The 18896-nt window shown below is 65.9% G+C and overlaps 4 protein-coding genes across 7 annotated transcripts; all 4 read right to left on the minus strand.

Annotated features, from left to right (window-relative positions):
* Positions 1–55: 55 nt before the first annotated feature.
* SIRT7 (sirtuin 7) lies at positions 56–3616 on the minus strand. 2 transcript variants are annotated; one of them, XR_008629178.1, is made up of 11 exons: positions 3465–3616; positions 3269–3406; positions 3079–3183; positions 2481–2551; positions 2331–2403; positions 2073–2171; positions 1768–2004; positions 1569–1649; positions 1385–1491; positions 1008–1092; positions 456–595 (listed from the first exon to the last, which is right to left on the minus strand). XR_008629178.1 is itself a non-coding variant. In XM_055131001.1 (10 exons), exons 1-10 carry the CDS (start codon positions 3555–3557, stop codon positions 400–402), a joined length of 1200 nt encoding a protein of 399 aa, XP_054986976.1. In that variant the 5' UTR covers positions 3558–3615; the 3' UTR covers positions 56–399. The 2 variants fall into 2 exon arrangements, 1 of the variants encoding a protein (XP_054986976.1); XM_055131001.1 differs by lacking the exon at positions 1008–1092 and having other exon boundaries at positions 56–595; positions 3465–3615.
* A 45-nt stretch (positions 3617–3661) lies between these two features.
* On the minus strand, positions 3662–9228 carry MAFG (MAF bZIP transcription factor G). The gene is made up of 3 exons (XM_055131002.1): positions 9070–9228; positions 7472–7534; positions 3662–7387 (listed from the first exon to the last, which is right to left on the minus strand). The coding sequence occupies exons 2-3, from the start codon at positions 7505–7507 to the stop codon at positions 6935–6937; spliced, it is 489 nt and encodes a 162-aa protein (XP_054986977.1). The 5' UTR covers positions 7508–7534; positions 9070–9228; the 3' UTR covers positions 3662–6934.
* A 2820-nt stretch (positions 9229–12048) lies between these two features.
* Positions 12049–14985, minus strand: PYCR1 (pyrroline-5-carboxylate reductase 1). Of its 3 annotated transcripts, none has more exons than XM_055131902.1 (7): positions 14846–14985; positions 13854–13924; positions 13462–13641; positions 13157–13378; positions 12992–13084; positions 12739–12902; positions 12049–12604 (listed from the first exon to the last, which is right to left on the minus strand). In XM_055131902.1, the coding sequence occupies exons 2-7, from the start codon at positions 13899–13901 to the stop codon at positions 12463–12465; spliced, it is 849 nt and encodes a 282-aa protein (XP_054987877.1). In that variant the 5' UTR covers positions 13902–13924; positions 14846–14985; the 3' UTR covers positions 12049–12462. The 3 variants fall into 3 exon arrangements, with proteins under 3 accessions (XP_054987877.1, XP_004621167.1, XP_054987876.1); XM_004621110.2 differs by lacking the exon at positions 14846–14985 and adding an exon at positions 14028–14361; XM_055131901.1 differs by lacking the exon at positions 14846–14985 and adding an exon at positions 14028–14229 and having other exon boundaries at positions 13157–13375.
* Positions 14986–15028: 43 nt separating this feature from the next.
* Positions 15029–18230, minus strand: MYADML2 (myeloid associated differentiation marker like 2). Its single transcript, XM_004621056.2, has 2 exons — positions 16913–18230; positions 15029–15161 (listed from the first exon to the last, which is right to left on the minus strand). The coding sequence occupies exon 1, from the start codon at positions 18158–18160 to the stop codon at positions 16940–16942; it is 1221 nt and encodes a 406-aa protein (XP_004621113.2). The 5' UTR covers positions 18161–18230; the 3' UTR covers positions 15029–15161; positions 16913–16939.
* Positions 18231–18896: the final 666 nt, after the last annotated feature.

Consider the following 18896-nt stretch of genomic DNA (forward strand, 5'->3'; position numbering starts at 1 on the left):
GCGGCCTCGGCCCGGCGCAGAGCCCCGGGAGCGCAGAGTCACGCGAGGAGCCAGGCGCTGGCGGAGACGTTTAATGAAGGTACAGACGCCGGCCTGGAGCCCGAGCTCCCGCCGCACCCTGGCCGGTCCGAGTACAGAAGAGGTCGCTAGAAAGTTGCTGTCAGTGAAAGTGGAAGCGGGCGCGGCCCTGAGGCGAGACAGGGAAGGAGTTAAGGCGGAGCGGCCGGGGCACAGCCCGCTGCTCTGGGGTGGGCTGAGAGCCGAGGGGCTGCAGAGGGCCGTGGCGAAGATGTCACCCCCAAGAATTCCCTGTCGAGCCATGAGGCCGTCCTGGGGTCCTGGATCCAAGTCTGGCCATCTGCAAAGTGGTGCCCACGGAGCCCCGGCTCCACTGCCGCGTTACGTGACTCTCCTCCTTTTTGTGCGCTTGGCGCAGCCCCTGCCGAACCAGCCGCCGCCGACAGGGGCAGGGCTAGGCACGGCCGCCTGGTCCCCTGGCACCTCCCGGGGGCTTCTGCATAGCTCCTTCCGGCTGTGGCTGCCTTCTTCGTCCGCCCGCAGCGGGGTGGCCAGGGAGAAGATGGGATCCTGCCACCTAGGAAGAAGGGCACGTAGGGTCAGGTGTGTCCCGGACCTGGCAGCCTCAGGGGCCTCGGCTCCTGTCCCTGAGTCACAGAGCTGTCGCAGGAGGGGTGGCCCCACCTCACCCACCCCAACTCCAAGGTTAGCGCCAGCCTCGGGGCACACGGGGGCGGCAGCGGCCCTGGCTCCACTGTCCACGTGCACGGCTGGGGCTCGTGGGCTAGACCCTCTCCCCCTTCCCCGAGCGGGTGGGCGCCTACACACTAGGGTGTGAGGAGACCATGTGTCTGACTGAGATGTAGAACCACAGCAGAAACTTAGGGTACAGATACGCACTGATAAAGAAAATGAGCTACGTCAATGTCAAAACAAAAGGTACAGGACACGAGAGGCCCACAGCACAGAACACCACGAACATAACATACAAGAATTGCCAGGCCCGGAGGCGAAGGAATCCTTAATTCTTGAACCCTTTGATTAAAAGAAGTTATTGATTTCCCCTATAAGACCCTGAAAATTCACAGAGAAAGAAAGTGTAAACTTTTTACTCAATACAGACACCATGTCTAAATCATCACACATTCCTATAAGCAGTTCATGTTTCCCCCAAGGCCGCCAGCTCCCAAACCCAGTGCTCTCCGCACGGGGCACCTTCCCGGGGGTCTGCCTGGAGGGAGGGGCTCTGCCCCACAGGGGCCTCCATGTGGAGCGGTGGGCAGCGTCAGGCCTCAGATGCCACTGCAGAACCTCAGCCTCGGCCTCACTGGCACACAGACGGCCCCGCCATGGCAGCCACCCTCACCTGCTGTAACAGGGGATCTCCAGGCCCAGCTCGTCCATGAGGAGCCTCATGACATCGTCACATTTCCCGTGCAGCTTCAGGGCGGCCCAGTCATCCTTTGGGGTCCACTGGGGACAGGGAAGCTGAGTGAGGACAGCCCTTGCGCCTTCCCAGGGGCCAAGGACGCGGCACAGAGCCCCATTACCTGTAGGTTTACAATGTAGAGCTTGGGCCTCCGGCTGGGGGGCTTGGCCATGCACCACAGACGTGGGTACTTCTTTAGCACCTGCAGGAAGAGACGGACAGGGAGAGGGCGTGCAGGACACAAGGCCGCAGGACCCCGCCTTCCCGGGCTCAGCGGCGTGGGCTGGGGGTGCAGCCTGCGGCGGGCGCCCCTGGCGTACCTTCAGGCTGGAGCCCAAACACAGGATGGTGTCGGCCTTGCTGGCAGCCTGAGTGGCCGCCTCCCAGTTCAGGGGTTGCCCCAGTGTCCCTCTCTCCCCGAAGTGCACGATGGTGTCCCGGAGCTGGGCCCCACACTTGTGGCAGGACCGACCTGTGTGGTGCCGGTGGAGGGCGGTGCGCTCAGTGACGTCGAACACCCGCACGTACTCCCTGTTGGGGGTGCAGGCAGTGCAGACCTGCAGGGAGATGAGGAGCGTCACCCGAGGCCACCCAGCTGCCCGCTGCCCCGGCCCAGGATTCTCACCTCGATGTACATATTCCCGTGCAACTCCGAGATGGCCGTGCGGGGCAGCCCGCTCCGCAGGTGCAGCCCGTCACAGTTCTGAGACACCACGTGCTGGACCTGCAGGACAAGGCCCAGGAAGAGGGCAGGCAGCAGCTCAGCCCCCACTGCCCACCCCGTATCTGGGCACCGCGGGGACCCCAGCCCTTTTGGGTCAGTCACAGTTGGGTCCCCGTGGGCTGTGGGACCATCCCTGGGGCCTCGGCCACCAGCGCTCACCAGCTTCTGCTCATGCAGGCGGGCGATGCTCATGTGCGTCAGGGTGGGCTCAGCCTCGCTCAGGTCGGCAGCGCTGCGGGGAGGGGCAGGGCTGAGGCCGTGTTCAGGCCAAAGCCACAGCCACCGCCGAGGACACGCCACTCTGCTTACCTGACCTGCCTCCCTTTCTGCAGCAGCGTCCACACTCCATTGGGGCCCCGGTAATCCGGGATCGAGGCTGCCTGCGCGTCAGAGAAGGGACACGGCAGGCGCTGGCATAGCCCGAGAGCGGGAAGCGGGGCTTCTCCTGACCGCCTGGGCCATCCCGCTGCCACGACCTGCAGCTCCCAGCCTGCCCCGGCACGCGCGCCCTGGGGCTCCCTCCTCCTGACCTGCCCGCCGGTCCCAAGGAGCCCCCAGCACAGAGCCCTGCAGCCGGTGCTCGGACCCAGGTGTGTGAACTCTCACCTGCCATCGCGCCAACAGGTGCTGCCCCACGTTCCCGTCGCAGGCCAGCGGCTCCCCGCGCAAGTGCCCCGACCCGCTGCCCCAACTTCCTCCCGAGAGGGGACAAGCCCACCGCGGCCTCCCAGCTCACACTTCACACAGCCCAGAGGATGACCCGGCGCGACCTGCCTGCAGGCCGGGCCCCTTCCGAGCGCTTCTTACAGCCGCTTCTTACAGCGGGGGCGTCGGAGCCGCTGCCAAGCCCCTGGGCCCCTCCTCCATTCTCCGCGGCCGGGACTCGCCGCCCCCTCCCCCGGCCTACCGTGCTGATGCCCGCGCCGGTGTAGACCACCAGGTGCCGCGCGCCACGGACGGCGGCCGCCAGCTCCCGCACCTTCCTGCGCAGCTCCTCGGGGTCGTCGCACAGCTGCGGGGCGCGCGGGGCGGGGCGGGGGCGTGAGCGCGAGCACCGCGCGCGCCCCCCGCCCGCCGCGCGCCCCGCCCCGACTCGCCTCCTGCTGCCGCCGCTTGAGGCCCTCGCGCCGCCGGCTCCGGCCCTGCAGCTCGGTGACCAGGTCCTCGCTCTCGGCCAGCAGCCGGCCCTCCTCGGCGCTGCGCTCGGCCGCCGCCTTCCTCAGGATGCGCGCCACCTGCGGGGGGCGGCAGTGAGCGCGCGCGCGGCCGCGGGGCGGGGAGGGGGCGGCCTACCTGGCGCCGGCGCTCCCGCCGCTGCTCCTCCCGCAGCCGCCGCGCCCGCTCGGCCGCCTTGCGCTCCGGCCGGCTCAGGCCCCCGGCGGCCATGGCGCCCGCCGCTTCCGCTTCCGCTTCCGCCTCGGCTCCCGGCAGCCCGCGCGCGCCCCGCCCTTCCGGCCCGCCCCGCGCCCCGCCCAAGGAGGCACCTGCAGTCTGCTTAAAAGGTGTTTATTGGTCATATACAAAATAAAGAAAACCTTATATATCACAAACGTACACTATGTACAGCAATAAATACCGGGGGTCTGGCCCAGCGCCGCCCCGCCTGGACAATAATTTAGCAATAAATACTGCGCCGGGCAGGGGGCCCCGTGCCCGCCCCAGGTCGGCCAGGCGTCCACCGCACCCACCCAGCACACGCCGGGGCTCCCCCCCCCCTCTCCCGAACCCCAGCTTCGGCCTCGGCAGGGCAGGCAGGATCTGCGCATCTCTGCTCGGGGCCGCCGTGGCAGAGCAGACGGGTCGGGCGGCCTCGTCGGGGCCACTCCCGGTGGCTTCAAGGCTCCAGGAGTGAGCAGAGGGAAGGGCTGGGACCAGGCTGCTGAAGGGGCCCGAGTCCCAACGGGTATCCCGGGCAGAGGGCTCCCCGGTGGCAGGCTCAGACCCTGCACACCACGGCCCTGGTCCTCGGCAGGCACTGCCAAGGCCGCACCGGCCACAGCGTCCAGTACAGTGGCAGGACGGTATCAGCGGGAGGGCACCTGCCTGGGCTGACCCGGCTCTCTCTGCCTGCTCCAGCCCCAGACAGCCAGCAGGAAGGCAGGAACACACCACAAGAATGATTCAGTGGCTTCTGGGAAGAGAAATTGTTAGCGTGTTGGTTCCTTTCACCAAACCACAGCCTAAAAAAGCGACACGCAAGACCCCAGAGCGGAAGCGGGCCAGCTCACTGTGGCTCGGGCCAAACGGTCGCCTACAGTGGGCACAGCAGGGCTGGGAGAGGACACGGGTGCCCGTCCCAATGCAGGCTGCAGCTGCCTGAGCCACGTGCCCAAGTTACGGCTGCCAGGACAGGCAGGGACCAAGCACCAACAGAGAGTCCTGCCACGAGTGGCCACAGGAGCCACCCACACACAGGGCCACCGCCTGCTCCGTAGGGCCCACTCAGAGTGGGACCAGGCCAGCACAGGGCAAGGTGCACTACGGCTTCATCGATGGAGACACAGGTCTGCAAGATGTGGCCAAGGCCAATCTTCAATACCATGTCGGCAGAACCGAGAGAAACAGCACATCAGCCTTGAAGAGGAGAAACTGAACCGACAAGAATCGAAACACAAGTTACACAGGACACAGGATGCACAGTGGGGAAACCAAGGCAGAGGGACGGGCAGCACCAGTTCACCAAGACCCGGTGGTTCCAAATGCCAAGAAACAGTCCCCCAAGACCCCAGGGCTTCAGAGGCTTGGCCCCCAGGAGCCCCTCCCAGCCAGAGCTAGTCCCCCTTTGCAGCTGCACACATGGGTCTAGCCCAGGTCGATGACCGCCAGCGATGGCACTGCAGCGCTGACCCAGGAAGACAGAGCGAGTGGCGGGCAGCGGGCAAGGCCACTGCGAGGTCAGTGCAGGGGTGACAGAGCAGCGAGGCCAAGAGAGCCACCTGGCTGAGTGGCTGAGGGGCGCGCTCAGGCCGTGAGCACCTAGCCCAACCCACCTGCCCACATGGTCCACCCTGCCTGGCCACACATGTCCCCACCAGCCACACTTCTGTGCTTTTCAGGGCTTGGAAACGCTAACCAGTGGCCCCAAGGAGAGGTCAAGGCCCAAGTGGGCAGACAGAACAGCCCCTCCCGACGTGGGTGAAACATCCAGAGAAGAGCCTGGGAGAATGGCCACCCCAGGGGCTGCCGGATGGGACAGACTCTGCATCCAGAGAGGCACCTCTAGGAGCAGAAGGGCTGGTGTCTGGAAGACAAGCTCTACAGAGAGGCCAGCAGCCGGCCCGGAGACTAGCCCTTCTCCAGCCCTGGTGGAAGACCCGGCCCCCAGAGCAAGCAAGAGGGGGCTGTCCCAAGTGGTCCCCCAAACCACCTGGGTCTGCCCCAGAGCACAGACGCTGTTCTGGGAGAAGCGAGCACTGGGCCCACATAGAGGCTGGGCATAGAGCCGCGGGGTTCAGAAGGAAGACGGAGGGCCTGGCTCAGCTGGACCCGTGGTACCCAGCACCACCTCAGTCCCGGCCACGCCCAGCCGGAGGTTGGGAGTGAGGGTACGGAAGCAGCGTGAGGGGCCCAGGTTGGCTCTCGGGGTCACCTACCCTGCCCGCCAAGACACGTGCGCAGCTGAGGGCCAGCAGGGGACAAGGTGAGGAGGGCTCCGACAGCGCCAGGGCAGAAGGGGCGGCACTCACGGGCGGACCCCGTGCACGCAAGCCAGTGGAAGCAAAAACACAACCAAGTCCAAGGAACAAACACAGGAAGACAGACACAAGAAGTGACACCCACAGGTCAAAGGTCACCAGAAGCACCAGCACATGACGCTGCACAAGAGCCACCAGGCACAGACGCGGGCGGGAGTAAGTCACTTTCGGTACAATTGCAAAGAGGGCCTCAGGGTGGCCGCGCCTTCCCAGGCATGCGGCTCAGCTTTTTTTTTTTTTTTTTTTTTGCTTTTTTCTCTTTTTTTAAACTAAGTTTTATAAATAAGTCTGATAACTCTGCATATAAAAACTAAACCTCAACAGCCACAGAGACTTGTCTGGAAGTTTACAAGAAGGGTTTTTTTTTGTTTTTTTTTTCCCAAACTAGCAAAGTTTCTACTATACTTTCTTCCCTTTGCCATTTATACGATCAATTGTTCTTGAATTTTTTTAAAAAGACAGTTTTATAAATACTCTGCAGGTTTTTTTTTTCTTCTTTAGCTTTTAAACATATAATTTAATAACTTCGTAAAATGAACTTCTCTCTTTTAAATAAAGGGCTATGTAACCACACACAGGTCATGTAAACAGTGACACGGACCACCGAGGACACACTGACACGCCCTGCACCACATCACGACCAGCGCCAGGGGTCCCGCCCGGCAGCGCCCACCCGCCCGCCCGCCCGCCCGCCCGCAGCCCGAGCCGGAGCCACCCCGGGCCCAGGCCAAGCTGCCCCGACCACCTGCCCGCTGCCACAGCTGTGGCGGGACTCGAAGGCAGGAGTGAGCCCCAGGCTCACCACCCCGGCCCATCCCTGCGGGACCTGGGCACCAAGGGGCCTAGGCCATCCCGTGTCACCGCAGCACCGACCACACCCCACATACAAAACAGGCGATGACATCGACGATGACGAGATCAAAGGGGGCTCAGCTGGCGCCCTCAGGTGCAGGTTGTGCTTTGCAGGGAGGGGAGGAGGTAGGAGGAAGGGGGGAGGGGGGGACAGGGCCACCCAATTCGCCACACGCGCCCTCTGGCCCCTCGAGACCCGCCTGTGCCAGCGCACCCCTACGACCTGGCATCTGTTTTGGACTTTACTATTGTGATGACGCTGGTGGCGGCCACCTTGCCGGGGACGAGGGGTCCCAGGCTGGCAGCCAGGGGCCCCCGAGCCGGTGCCACGGGGCTGCGGGCCACGGTCCGGGCGAAGGTCTGCAGGGCCTCGTACTTGGAGCGCAGCGCGTCCAGCTCCAGCTTCATGCTTGCGTTCTCCGAGGCCAGCTTCTCCACCTCCTGCTGCAGCTCCGCCTTCTGCTTCTCCAGCTCCTCCTTCTGCGTCACCCGCTTCACCCGGCAGCTGGCGGCATAGCCGCGGTTCTTGAGTGTGCGGCGCCGCTGCTTCAGCTGGACGATCTCCTCCTTGGACAGGCCGCGCAGGTGCTGGTTCAGCTCCCGCACCGACATGGTCACCAGCTCCTCGTCCGTCAGGCTGGTGCCATTCTCCCCCGGCTCCCGCTTCACCTGGGCACAGGAAGTACGGGGTCACTGGCGGCCCCAGCGCCCCCCACCCCCACTCCCCAGAAGCCACCCACCCCGTCCACTCACCTTCAAGGCCTTGTTTCCTTTACTGGGGGTCGTCATAACCCGGGGGCACAGCAAGCAGGCACTCTGGGGGTGAAGGAACAGAGATCAGGGTCCTGGAGCCACCACGCGCGAGCCCCAGCCGACCCCAGGCAGAGGGGCTGGGGTAGAGGAGAGGACCCAGGAGGGGCGGCCGAGGAGGAAGCCCGGAGGAAGCCCGCAGCTTTAAAAATAACCCGGAGCCCTGAGCAAGCGGCTGCTCAGTTCCCCGAGTCATGCTGACTCAGCACGCCGCCAGCCCGCCACTCCCCAGGCCAGCAGCCAGCACAGCCCTGGGCCGGGCACAAAGGCCGTCCTGGCCAACAGCAGGTGCGGTGGCCCAGAACCCACGCCTGCCCACGTGAACTCGGGTGTCCAGCCTCCTGCTGATGGGTGAGCCCCTGGACTCAGTAACTGCATCTGTGCCCATGCTCCACCCACCTTTGGGGGGAGCCTGTTTCGGCCACCTGGTCAGCAAACACAGTGCAGTGTACAGAAACCCAACAGCTTCCCCGGATCCGCACAGAAGCACAGCAGGGAATCATGCCCCCACGTGAGGTTACTTCCAGAGCCAAGACCAGGGAACCAGGGCCGAGGTCAGAAGGGCCCAAGTCCCGCCTCCAGCCAGCACCTGGCCTCCAGAATCAGCCCAGTGGCAATGCCTGGTACCCCTACCTGACCCTTCACTGCAGGGAGGTTCCAAGTTTGCTCCAGGAAAGTGACCACTAAAACACATTTGCTGAGACCAGCGCTGGGGAGGGGCTGGGGGCAGCTCACCCTCTTCCCCCCCCCCATACTCCTGGGTGGGGCGGGGGACGGGGGTGACGATCCCTCCTCTGGCACCCCAGAGCGGCTGACACAGCCATCCCAGGGCATCTGGGTCGTCCGCCTCCGCCCCCAACTGCTCTGGGAAACTTTCTGGGCAGCAGGAGAAAGGCGGACCCTGCGCGCGCATATCAGGTCCAGCCACAGAGGCCCTGGACGAGGCCTGGACAGCACCCTCCCCGCACCCCCCTCAAAGGAGTGGCTTTGAGGGCCGCACCCCCCAGCGGGCAGCGGAGGGGCGGAGCCGCTCACCGACCCCCAGCCTCCGCGGGTCGAGGCAGCTTCTGCGCGCAGGCCTGCAGGTCCACTGCGCCCGCGGGTGCCCGCCCCGCGCCAGGACCTCAGGACGGGCCGCTTCCTGCCCCCCACGCCCCCGCGCGCCCTCGGCTCCGGCCGGGCACCCGCGCCCCACGCGCCCGGCCCGGCCGGCGACCCCGCCTCGGCCCGCTCGGGCCCCCGGCCCGGGACAGCGGCGCCCGCGCGGGCAGGGCGGCGGCGGCCCCGCGCCCACGTGCCCGCGGCAGCCCCCGGCCCGGCGCGGTGACCTCATGCTGATGACTCAGCAGTCCCGCCGCCGCGGCCCCCGCGCGGGGACCCCGGCCCGGCCCGCGCAGGCGGCGCCCCCGGCCCCGGCCCGGGCGGCCCCGCCCGCGCCCCCGCCCGCGCCGCGCCCGCCCGCGCCCCCCGGGGAGCCAGGCCCGGCCCGGCGGCGCCGAGCCCGGTCCCGCCCGGCCCGCCCGGCCCGGCCCCGCACTCACCCAGCACACTGCGGGCCGGCGCGGTTCGCGCGGGGGGCTCCGGGCCCGGGGCTGGGGGGCGCCGCCTGCGCGGGCCGGGCCGAGCGCGCTGGGGAAGACCGGGCCGAACCGGGCTCGCGATCCGCCGCCGCCGCCGCCGCCGCCGCTCCTCAGACGTCACATGATGTTTGGTCACGTGGGCTCCATTCATGAAGCGGCGGCGCGACCGGCCGCGACTTAAAGGGGAAGGCGCGGGGCGGCGGCGGCGGCGGCGGCGGCGGGGCCCGCGCAGTGCGCACGCGCGCCGGGCCCGTTGCCCCGGCAACGCGCGCCGCGCCCCGCGGCTCTCGCGGGCCTCGGGGCCGCCGCCCCGCGCCGCGGCGCGCCCGCCGGCCCGAGGAGGGCGCCCTGCGCAGGTGGTCAGCGCGCCGTGGGCTGGGCGGCCCCGGGCCGAGCTCCCGCGGCCACGTACCACTGAGGCAACGAGTGGCGTTTCCCGTTTTCTTCTCTTAATGCTTGGGTCACGCCCGCATGCCCAGGGCTGACCCCTGCTCTGCACTCAGGACTTGACCCTGTAGGATGCGGGGATGCGGGGGACCGAACCCGGGCGGGCCGTGCACGGCGAGCGCCCTCCCCGCTGTACCTGGCGCCGGCCCCGGGTGGTGGTTTCTGGGCCTCCCACGGGCTGTCCACTTGCTCTGGGGGGTTCCGAGGCCCCTGCCCACCCACTACCCTTGGGGTGGGGCTCGTTGTCACCCTCACGCTCCCGTAACCCTGAACTGGCCACACATGAGGCTGTGGCACAACCGGACCTCTCCCCGTGCTGGCCTCTCCCCTGGCCTCGGTGCGGCCTTCTCTGTGCGTCCTAGCTCTCGGGCCCCTTCCCTGCGCTCCTGCCACAGTGCCCAGCAAGGACCCTCCCCGCAGGCTCCAGCTGCTCAGCTTTTCCTGCGTCTTCCAGTGCCCTTGAACTTAAAGCACCACATCCCTGTCGCGAAGCCCTTCCAGGGGCCCGGGGTAGAGGGCAGCTGGGACCTCTGGGGACCCCCAGTCCAGCTGCCGGCCTCTTCCCGGGTGCTCACTGGAGCCCCCAGCAGAGGGACCGCCTGGTGCACACAGCCTCCGGGTCCCCTCCAAGGCTGAGGCTATCAGAATATCCGGGCAAATATTCTTCGTGTCTCACCTGAGGTCCATGTAGACATGAGGATTCAGTACTGCAGGTTAACCTATTTCGTGGGGTCACCGCAGTCACAGGGTAACCCCAGTCCTCTTAGCAATGTCCCAGCCCTGGACTCACTTTCTTTGCTTTTTTTTTTCCTTTTTGGGTCACACCCGGTGATGCACAGGGGTTACTCCTGGCTCTGTGCTCAGGAACTACTCCTGGCGGTGCTCAGGGGACCATATGGGATACTGGGAATCGAACCTGGGTCAGCTGTATGCAAGGTAAAAGCCCTACCTGCTGTGCTATCGCCCCAGCCCCTGCTTTTTTGTTTTTGGGACCACAGTGCAAGGTGCTCAGGGTTGATCCTGGTAGGGCTCAGGGGACACTTTGGGGTGGTGGGGATTAAACCTGGCTCAGCTGCCTACCTGTTGTACTATCTCTCCTGCCCCTAAGAGCCAGGTGTTTAGAGCACACACTTTTTGGTTCCTCTGGGGGACTGGGACTCACCTGGTGCTGGCCTCTTGCCTGCATCCCCACATTGAGCTGCCCTCGTCCCCAACCCTCTTCCAGTGAGAGCCATGCCTGCCTCGATCTTTCTCCTCATAGGGGTGGCTGCTCAGGAAAAGCCAACACCTCAGAGTCATCCCTCCCGGGGGCCTGCCTGCACCACTGGGGGTGCTCCTGTCCCCACCGCACAGGAGGCTGGAGCATCGCGCTGCTGCCCACATATGGTGGTCCTGGGCTTGGACTAAGGTCGTGGGGGGTCTTTGGCCACAGCCCTCAGGAGCAAGTCAGGGTCCCTCCACAGGTGTGGACACAGGGAGAGTGTTGGATGACATTTTGTCTTTGTTCCTCCCGCAGGGATCGTAGGTTATGGAGTTACTCCCGCCACAGTGCTCCCAAGGCTAACCCAATTCCATCAACACTCCCAATCCTTTGTATTTATCTTTAAGCTCTCCTCTGTGGTCCTGTTCCCCTACCTGTTAGTCACTTATAGCCCCGTATCAGACCTTGTAACTTGTAAAGTCGAGTTTTTCTGAGGGCTCTGGATTTTGTGTAAGTGAATTATTGCTTTTCTATTTATGTCCTTTCCATGGTTTAGGAATAGCCTTTTTGTATAGACATAGGGGAAAAGTTGATACTATGCCTTTGAAACATGGGAGTTAATTGATTCAGAATAATATTTACTTCAGCTTCAGTTGCCCTTACTTCCTAATATCCCCCAAAGGAGGATCCCGGCAAGGGACTTGGATGGGCTGAGGGCAAGCAACAAGCTACCCTTACATCAAAAAGGGACAGGTTAAACACCATACGATAATAAGTTAAAAAGCACAGTCATGGAACAAACTGTCATGACCCAAGAAGTAACTGAATAAGGACCCTGCCGGGGTAAGAAAGACTAACCTGGCCTGAGGACTGTGGTCTGGGATATATAGGGAGATGTCCCCAGGAAGGGCCACCCCTTAAGCTTAATACATCTCCTACTGTGTTCATTAAAAATGACTAGAAATACTAGTATTCAATATGATTGTTTAAATGGATTACTAGCCAAGGAAAGGAGAAAGCAATACGTCCTTAGATGGAATCCCACCCTTGAGCGGATCTTCTAGTAATCCAGAGAGCTGAACCCCCAGATGAGATTTTGTCCTTAAATTAATCTCCTAGTACTTCCCCGGAAGTAAGGGCTTTATATCTGCTTACTGTCATGATAACATTCAGCCCCACCTGTGTACCCCACCCTTCACACTGTGAAACTTAAAGTGTCACTGATTACCAACGGGCCAGCCTGGGTAGGCGGTTCTCAGCCACTGGACACACCCACACTTGAACTCACGGAGGAGGGTGCTGGGCTGGAAGCCAGTTTATTGAACCCAAAGGCCCACGGAGGAAAAGTGGGCTGCAAGGGGCTGCCGGGCCCCCTCACTCACTCACATCACATCATGCCCGTGAGTGGAGGATAGCTGTCCCAGTACCAGCATGCCTGGCGCCTAGGAAGGTGACGTGTGCCGCCACAGACATCAGGAGAGGGGGCGTGGGGGCATTCAGGCACACCCTGGGTGGACCTCGGCTTCCACACTTGGGATGCCCGGAGGAGGCAAGTCCCAGGTAGGGTAGAGAGAACCCCCCCTAAGTTTTCTCAGCTCCAAGAAAGGGGGTCCTAACCGGCTTTTGGGCAGAGGGGTCAGGTGGCTCGTGGGAATGCGTCCCCAGCCCTCTGCACCCCAGGGGAAGGAGGCCCGGCGGGCGTCACCTCAGTCCCGCTCGCCAGCAGGGCCTGGGCTGCAGGGCGCCGGTGAGACCCCTCGTGGGGAGCTCAGCTTCACCTTGTCCAAGACAGTCCTCTTGATGGCGGCCGTGGGCACCTCCTCGCGATCGGCCATGGCCTGCAGCTCCCTGCAGGGGAGGGGTGGTGCGGGGCACAGGTGAGGCGGGACGGGCTCCCGCAGTCCTCACTCGGCCCTGCACTCTCCAGGGAAGGGGCCCGGAGGACTCTGGAACAACCCCAGACAGGGAAGCCGAGGGCCCACCTTGTGCGGGTGCAGGAGGCCTCCACGGCGTCGATGAGCAGCGAGCGGAAGCCGCCGCTCTCCAGCACGTGCAGCGCGTGGACGCTGGCCCCACCCGGGGAGCACACGTTGTCCTTCAGCTGGCCTGGGTGCTGCTCCGAGGCCAGGAGCATCCTGGCGGCCCCCTGCAGCAGAGGGGAGGGGGGCTGTGGCCGGGAGGCAGCTGCCCATCCCGCTGCCCGGCAGGGGGCCCGTGGGGGCGGGAGGCACTGACCAGCAGGGCCTGGGCGCCCAGGCGCAAGGCCAGGCGTCGCGGGAGACCCATCTTCACGCCTCCGTCGGCCAGTGCGTCCAGGGCCGTGAAGGCCTGCAGAGAGAGGACTCAGTGCCCGCCGCCCGGCTGCCCCGTGGAGGGCATCCCGCACCCGCCTGCCCTCACATAGGCCGGGCCGCTGCCGCTGAGCCCCGTCACGGCGTCGATGAGGTCCTCCTCCACCTCCGTGCAGTAGCCCACGCTGCCCAGCAGCTGCTCCACGAGCTCCGCGTCCTCCAGCTGTGCGTGCGTGCCCCTGGCGTACACCGTGGCCCCCTCCCGCACCACGACCGGTGTGTTGGTCATGCAGCGGAGGACTTTGGGGGCCGGCTGGAAGGCCGCCAGCTTCTGGAGGAGACACGGGGTGTCCCTCCAGCCGGGCCCTGGCTGTCCCGCCAGCTCTTCCCCACGGAGGGCGCCGCCCAGCAAACCTTCTCAATGGAGCTGATGGTGACGCCCGCCGCGCAGGACAACACCAGGTGCCGGGGCTGGATGTGGGCGCCCAGTTCGTCCAGCACGAAGGGGAGGATGTGTGGCTTCACGGCCAGGAACAGCAGGTCGCTGTGCTTCACGGCCTCCGTGTTGTGTGTCGTCAGGTTCACCCCCAGCTTCTGCGGGGCGCGTGGGCACCGGGTTGGGGGTCCTGCCTCGGCGTTCTGCAGCCGCTCAGGGACGCAGGTTGTGGCAGACCCTTGCCCACCCCGAGTCAGGGCCTGGGGTCTGGGACCCTATCTAATGCCAAGTGCCCCGGCTGCACGGGAACCCCAGCCCCAACGGCGCCGACGGTCCGCGGACCCGTCCCGCCCAGGGCCCCCCAGCCTACCCTGAGCGCAGACACGGTGGCCAAGTCCATATCCGGGGAGCTCGCCATGATCTTGTGGGCAGCCAGGACGCCTGCGGGGGACAGTGCTCCCTCAGCCGGGACCCCGACACCAGAGGCTGCCACTTCCCGCGGGAAGTCGGAGAGCTGGCCGCCGCTCTCCGGGCCGGGACCCACCTGCGGCCGTGAAGCCCTTGGCCAGGGCAAAGGCCAGCTGGCCTGCCCCGATGAAGCCCACGCTCATGGTGTCCAGCTGGCAGCGGCCGCCGACCACACTGCAGGCGCCAGGCAGCGGCGGGTAGGTGGGTAGGTGGGCCGTGCCGGCCACTCCCCGGGGTCGCGCCGCCCTCGCCCCAGCGGCGCCCCGCGGACAGGGGCGCAGGCTCGCGGGCCCAGCTGGGCGCGCGGTGTCCAGGGCCCGGATCCCCGCCGAGGCGGCCCGGCCCAGGCTCCCGCCACGCGGCACCAGCAGCCGCCGGCCCCGCCCCGGCGCGCCAGCCAATCGGCGGACTGACCGCGCGGCGCCGGCCAATCAGAGGGCGCGTGCGGCGCGGGGGGCGGTTGCATCAGCTCCTCGCCTGCGCTCACGCCCCAGCCGCCCGGCCGGCCTCCCCCCAGCGGCCCCGGGGGCCAGGCTGGGGCGGCAGCTGGGTGCCCACTGCTCTCCGGAACTCGCGCCCCCCAGACCCAGACCCGCCCCTCGGGCCCTGGCTCGGCCCCGCACGGAAGCGACCCCGACCCGCCCGCAGGCCCCAGCCCCGCAGCACCCTTTGTCCCCTTTTGTTTTCTGTGTGCCTGGCGGGGGCGGGGCGGGGGCGCCGGAGCTACCGCGTGGGCCCGCGCCTGCCCGGCGCACACCCACCCGGGTTGCATCCCCGCACGGGGGCCGGGAGTTGCCAGGAGAGATCCCTGAGCACTGCCGGGAGGGCCTCCAGAAACAGAGAAACTCTTAGAAATGAAGTTTCTTACTGTTCTGTATTGTTTGGGGGTCACACCTGGTGATGCTCAGCGGCTGCTCCTGGCTCTGCACTCAAAATTTCCTCTTGGCGGTGCTTGGGGACCCAGTCTGACGCCACGGGAAAGGTAAGCGCCGTACCCACTGCGCTGTCATTCCCACGCCAGCCCCAAATCTCAAAGTTTGGAGCTGGGGACCCTCTCCGGTGTGTTCTCGTCTGTCTTCCCGGTCTGGTCTCTACAGCTTTTGTCCTTTAGTTGGTGTTCAGGTGCATGTGGTGGCGCCTGTCCAGCAGGCGAGCCTGTGCTCCGCCCTGGAGCTGTCCTGGCACCTCCTAAAAGCTTCTGGGCCTGGGGCTGGAGCAATAGCACAGCGGGTAGGGCATTAGCCTTGCACTCAGCGGACCAGTGTTTGATTCTCAGCATCCCATATGGTCCCCTGAGCACCACCAGGCTGAGCACCACCAGGAGTGATTCCCAAGTGCATGAGCCAGGAGTAACCCCTGTGCAACACCAGGTGTAACCCCCCCCCCAAAAAAAAAGAAAAAACCTGCCGGCCCAGAAGCCTTCCCTGCGGGCCCTCCAGGCCCAGCCCAGCAAGTGCCAAGATCCCCTCTGCACATCCCCAGGACCCCAACGCCAGGCTCACTGTTTGCCTGATGGGGAGTGTAGACAGTTCAGAGAACGCGGGGAGCGAGGAGGCATGGCCGCACCAGGAATGGGTGGTCGGCTGGAGTGAGGTGACCACAAGCCACTGTCAGGGGCCTCTGGTGCTTCCCGTCAAACAGGTCAGGAGCTCTGTGCTCCCAGGCGGGCTGGCCTGGGACCCTGGTGCAGGGAAGGTGCCCAGAGACACCCTGACCGGTGTCGACACCAGAACTCCTTCCTCTGAAAACTGTCTCCAAGCCGTGACAGTGAATGTCTCTGGAAGCTTTGGAGCTGGGGCCGAGGGACCTGGTGGCCAGAGAAACAGGAGCCAAGGGGCCGTGGGGGGTGGGAGCGAGGAGGCAGGCGAGGACGGCAGTGCGGGTCTGGGCCCGGGAGGACCCTCACTCTCGCTCTGCTAGTGAGCAGCAGCCCCGGGTCTGTCCAGAGGCCTGTGTGGGCTGGGGCCCTTGGGAGGACAGCCCCAAACTCCCCCTCGCAGATGGGCACGGCTGCCCTCCCAGGACACTGCCACTCCCTGCTTGTCCTGGCCCGGGCTCTGGCGGCTCTCTGGCAGGGAGGAATCGCCACTCCCGGCTGCGGGGCAGGGTCACCAGCTCCTGTGCTGGAGTTGGCTGATGACCCTGAGTCAGAGGCTGCGTGTGGCCCCCAGGCTCCGCATCCCGCTGGCCTGGTCAGTCTTTTTTTTTTTTCTTTCACACCTGGCGATGCACAAGGGTTACTCTTGGCTCATGCACTCAGGAATTACTCCTGGCGGTGCTCAGGGGACCATATGGGATGCTGGGAATCAATCCCGTGTTGGCCACGTGCAAGGCAAACACCTTACCCGCTGTGCTGTCGCTCCAGCCCCAAGGCCTGGTCTTCCCCACTCCGAGCAGCCCCGGGAGAGGCCAATCCGCAGCCCAAAGCCCCCAGTCCCTGCCCTGTGCCCCCACAGCCTCCCTCTGCATTCTTCAGGGGGCCATGCAGATCTGGCAGACCTGACCCTCATTCGCCGTGGCCACGTACAGGCCCACGGTCCTGCTGAGTCCTGGAGAAGCTCTGCAAACTCCAAGGGGCGGCCTGGTTCCCCCAACCCCCCACCAGCCACTCTTGGGGTGAACTGCCCAGAGGGCTCTTTGGGTGGACGGCCCCCTAACTCCCGCCTCAGCACTCCTCTCTACAGAAGCCCAGCACTGAGTCCGAGAGGACAGAGTCACAAGAGACAAGCAGAAGTCAGGACCAGGGTGTCACCTAGCAGCCGAGCACTGGCCCACAGGTGAGAGTGGGTTCGGTCCAACACCACAGTTCAAAGGAAGGACTGTTTGTATACGGTGTGTATTCTGGGCCCCAAGGGAGCAGCGGGCAGGGACAGAGGCAGGACACAGAGCAGGGGCCAGGCCTTCTCCCCCGCCCCCACCCCAGCAACTCCGAGCCTCCAGCCGGTCCCCGAGTCCGTTCACCTGCTCGCCCTCCCGGTGCTGGCGGGGCTACAGGGCAGGCACGAAGCGGATCCTCTGGGAGTAGGCGAGGTCCACGACGTACAGCAGCAGGTTGATGTAGGTGCAGATGGCCACGACGAGCTGGCTGTCCCAGGGGCAGCTGCCGCGCGCGCAGTCAGGCGGCCGCAGCGGCTGGCCGTACTTGGGGTCGAAGGAGAAGACGGGCCAGATGACGGCCGCGCTGACGTACAGGAGCGTGGCCAGGAGCGCGTACAGCACCACCAGGCGGTCGAAGGCGCAGCCCAGCCCCCCGGCGTGGCCCGTCACGCTCAGGGCCACCACGGCCACCGTGGCCAGGAAGCACAGGCTGTAGACAGCCACACACCACTGCGTGGCTGCATAGCGCCCGGCCTGGCTGTCGTGGGCCAGCGCCCCAAAGATGATGCAAGCCACGAAGGCCTGGACGATCTTGAGGAGTCCCGACACCGTGGCCATGTAGCTGGCCACCTGGCCGGGCCGCGCACGCGTCAGAGCCACCTCGGCGGTGTAGGCCAGGAAGAGCAGCCCCGCGAAGACGCTGGCCGCCAGGCGGAAGTCCCTGGTGGTGCAGCCGGCGGGCCCGGGCAGGCACCCGCTGCGGGTGAAGTAGAGCGGGTAGAGCACAGCCGCCGTGGCTGACAGCAGCGTGGCCAGCATGGCAGCGGCCGCCGTGAAGTTCCCCCAGGACAGGCGCAGGCAGCTGTGCAGCTGCGTGAGCTCGCAGAGCAGCACCAGCCCCGACATGGCGAAGCAGAAGGCCCAGGCGGCCACGCAGAAGGTGCCCTGCACGCCCTCGAAGCCACCCCGGTGGGCCACCAGGCTGAAGGTGGTGCAGCCAAAGGCCAGCTGCAGCACGCGGGCGGTGCCCACGGGGGACATGATGGCCCCCAGCTGCAGGTAGGCCCCCCCGGGGGGCTCCAGGGTGCTGCCCATCTGGCCAGCCCCGGCCTCCCGGTCCTGGCTCACGTGCACCCGGGGGTCCCTGAAGGGCCCGGGCCCCTCTGTCCCCTCCGGGGGCAGCGGTAGGTGCCCGCAGCTCGCGCCTCCAGCAGAGATGACGCGGGTGACATTGCAGCAGGCAGCGCCTCCCCGCCCCCCCCCCCGCGCTATAAATAGGCACCGTGACAGCCCTGCACGCAGCCTGCGCGCCGGGCCAAGGCCAGCCGGCTGTCCCCTCTGGAGGGACAGCTGACCTGGTCCCACCTCAGCCCTCAGCCCCTGTGGGACCATTAACCCTTTGTCAGCTGTGGCGCCCCCATCCCCACAGCTGCTGTCTCTCCACAGAACCGGCCTGCCGAGGGGAGGAGACTGGCGCGGGGGGGGGGGCGGGGGCGGAGCTCCTGTGGCCACCCTGCCTGCTGGGCTGTCCTGAAGTGAGCACAGGCAGCAGGCAGCATCAGGACCCTTTGCCCCCTCTGTGCAGCTCCCCTCAGGGGAGGTGGGGGAGGAGGGGCCTCGGAGCCCCCACCGGCTGCAGCCGCCTTTGGAGGAGACCGTTACCCAGCTTTCCTTGAGTCCTGGCAAGAATGCGGCTTAGCCTGGGCCCACAGCCCACTGGCTGCTGGTTGTGGCAGGGAGCCCTCCAGGGGGCACTAGGGCGGGGCCGCTGTGCCCTCGGGCATGGGGTGAGCAGGGGCTAACACTGCATGGCACGCAAGAGGGCGGTGTAGGTGCCCCCCACCCTGCCCAGCCACCCAGTAGCCCTGGGCACTCTGCAGCACTGCCTCCCCTCAGCCCGTCTGGAGTCAGTTCTCCTTGACCCCCAGCAGCCCAGCTTGCCGGGTGCCCTGGGTGGGCCCATCCTGCAAACAGGTGGGCGGAGTGCCTGCTGTGCGGCCTGAGCTGGTGCCCAGTCCCCCTTTCTGAGCCACTGCTCGCACTCTGGGCAGAGCCCCATCCCCCGGGGGACCAGGCCAGCTCGGCCCTGTGTGCTGCCTGTGCACCCACACGTGCCGGGGACAGGGTC

This window comes from Sorex araneus, chromosome 3, assembly GCF_027595985.1.
Source record: "Sorex araneus isolate mSorAra2 chromosome 3, mSorAra2.pri, whole genome shotgun sequence".
Classification (NCBI taxonomy): domain Eukaryota; kingdom Metazoa; phylum Chordata; class Mammalia; order Eulipotyphla; family Soricidae; genus Sorex; species Sorex araneus.

Bases quoted from the DNA above. Each gene is read 5' to 3' on its own strand.
- SIRT7 (XM_055131001.1), bottom strand. From the start codon at position 3,557: ATGGCCGCCGGGGGCCTGAGCCGGCCGGAGCGCAAGGCGGCCGAGCGG. The intron at 3,184-3,268 runs GCGAGTCGGGGC...CGCGCCCCGCAG, and splicing joins TCAAGCGGCGGCAGCAGGAG to CTGTGCGACGACCCCGAGGA. The intron at 2,552-3,078 runs GTAGGCCGGGGG...TCTGACGCGCAG, and splicing joins CCGGCGCGGGCATCAGCACG to GCAGCCTCGATCCCGGATTA.
- MAFG (XM_055131002.1), bottom strand. From the start codon at position 7,507: ATGACGACCCCCAGTAAAGGAAACAAGGCCTTGAAG. The intron at 7,388-7,471 runs GTGAGTGGACGG...TCCTGTGCCCAG, and splicing joins AAGGAAACAAGGCCTTGAAG to GTGAAGCGGGAGCCGGGGGA.
- PYCR1 (XM_004621110.2), bottom strand. From the start codon at position 14,094: ATGAGCGTGGGCTTCATCGGGGCAGGCCAGCTGGCCTTTGCCCTGGCC. The intron at 13,925-14,027 runs GTGGGTCCCGGC...TGTCCCCCGCAG, and splicing joins CAAGGGCTTCACGGCCGCAG to GCGTCCTGGCTGCCCACAAG. The intron at 12,605-12,738 runs GTGGGCCCTCGG...CCTCCCCTGCAG, and splicing joins GCCTCCTGCACCCGCACAAG to GGAGCTGCAGGCCATGGCCG.
- MYADML2 (XM_004621056.2), bottom strand. From the start codon at position 18,160: ATGGTCCCACAGGGGCTGAGGGCTGAGGTGGGACCAGGTCAGCTGTCC.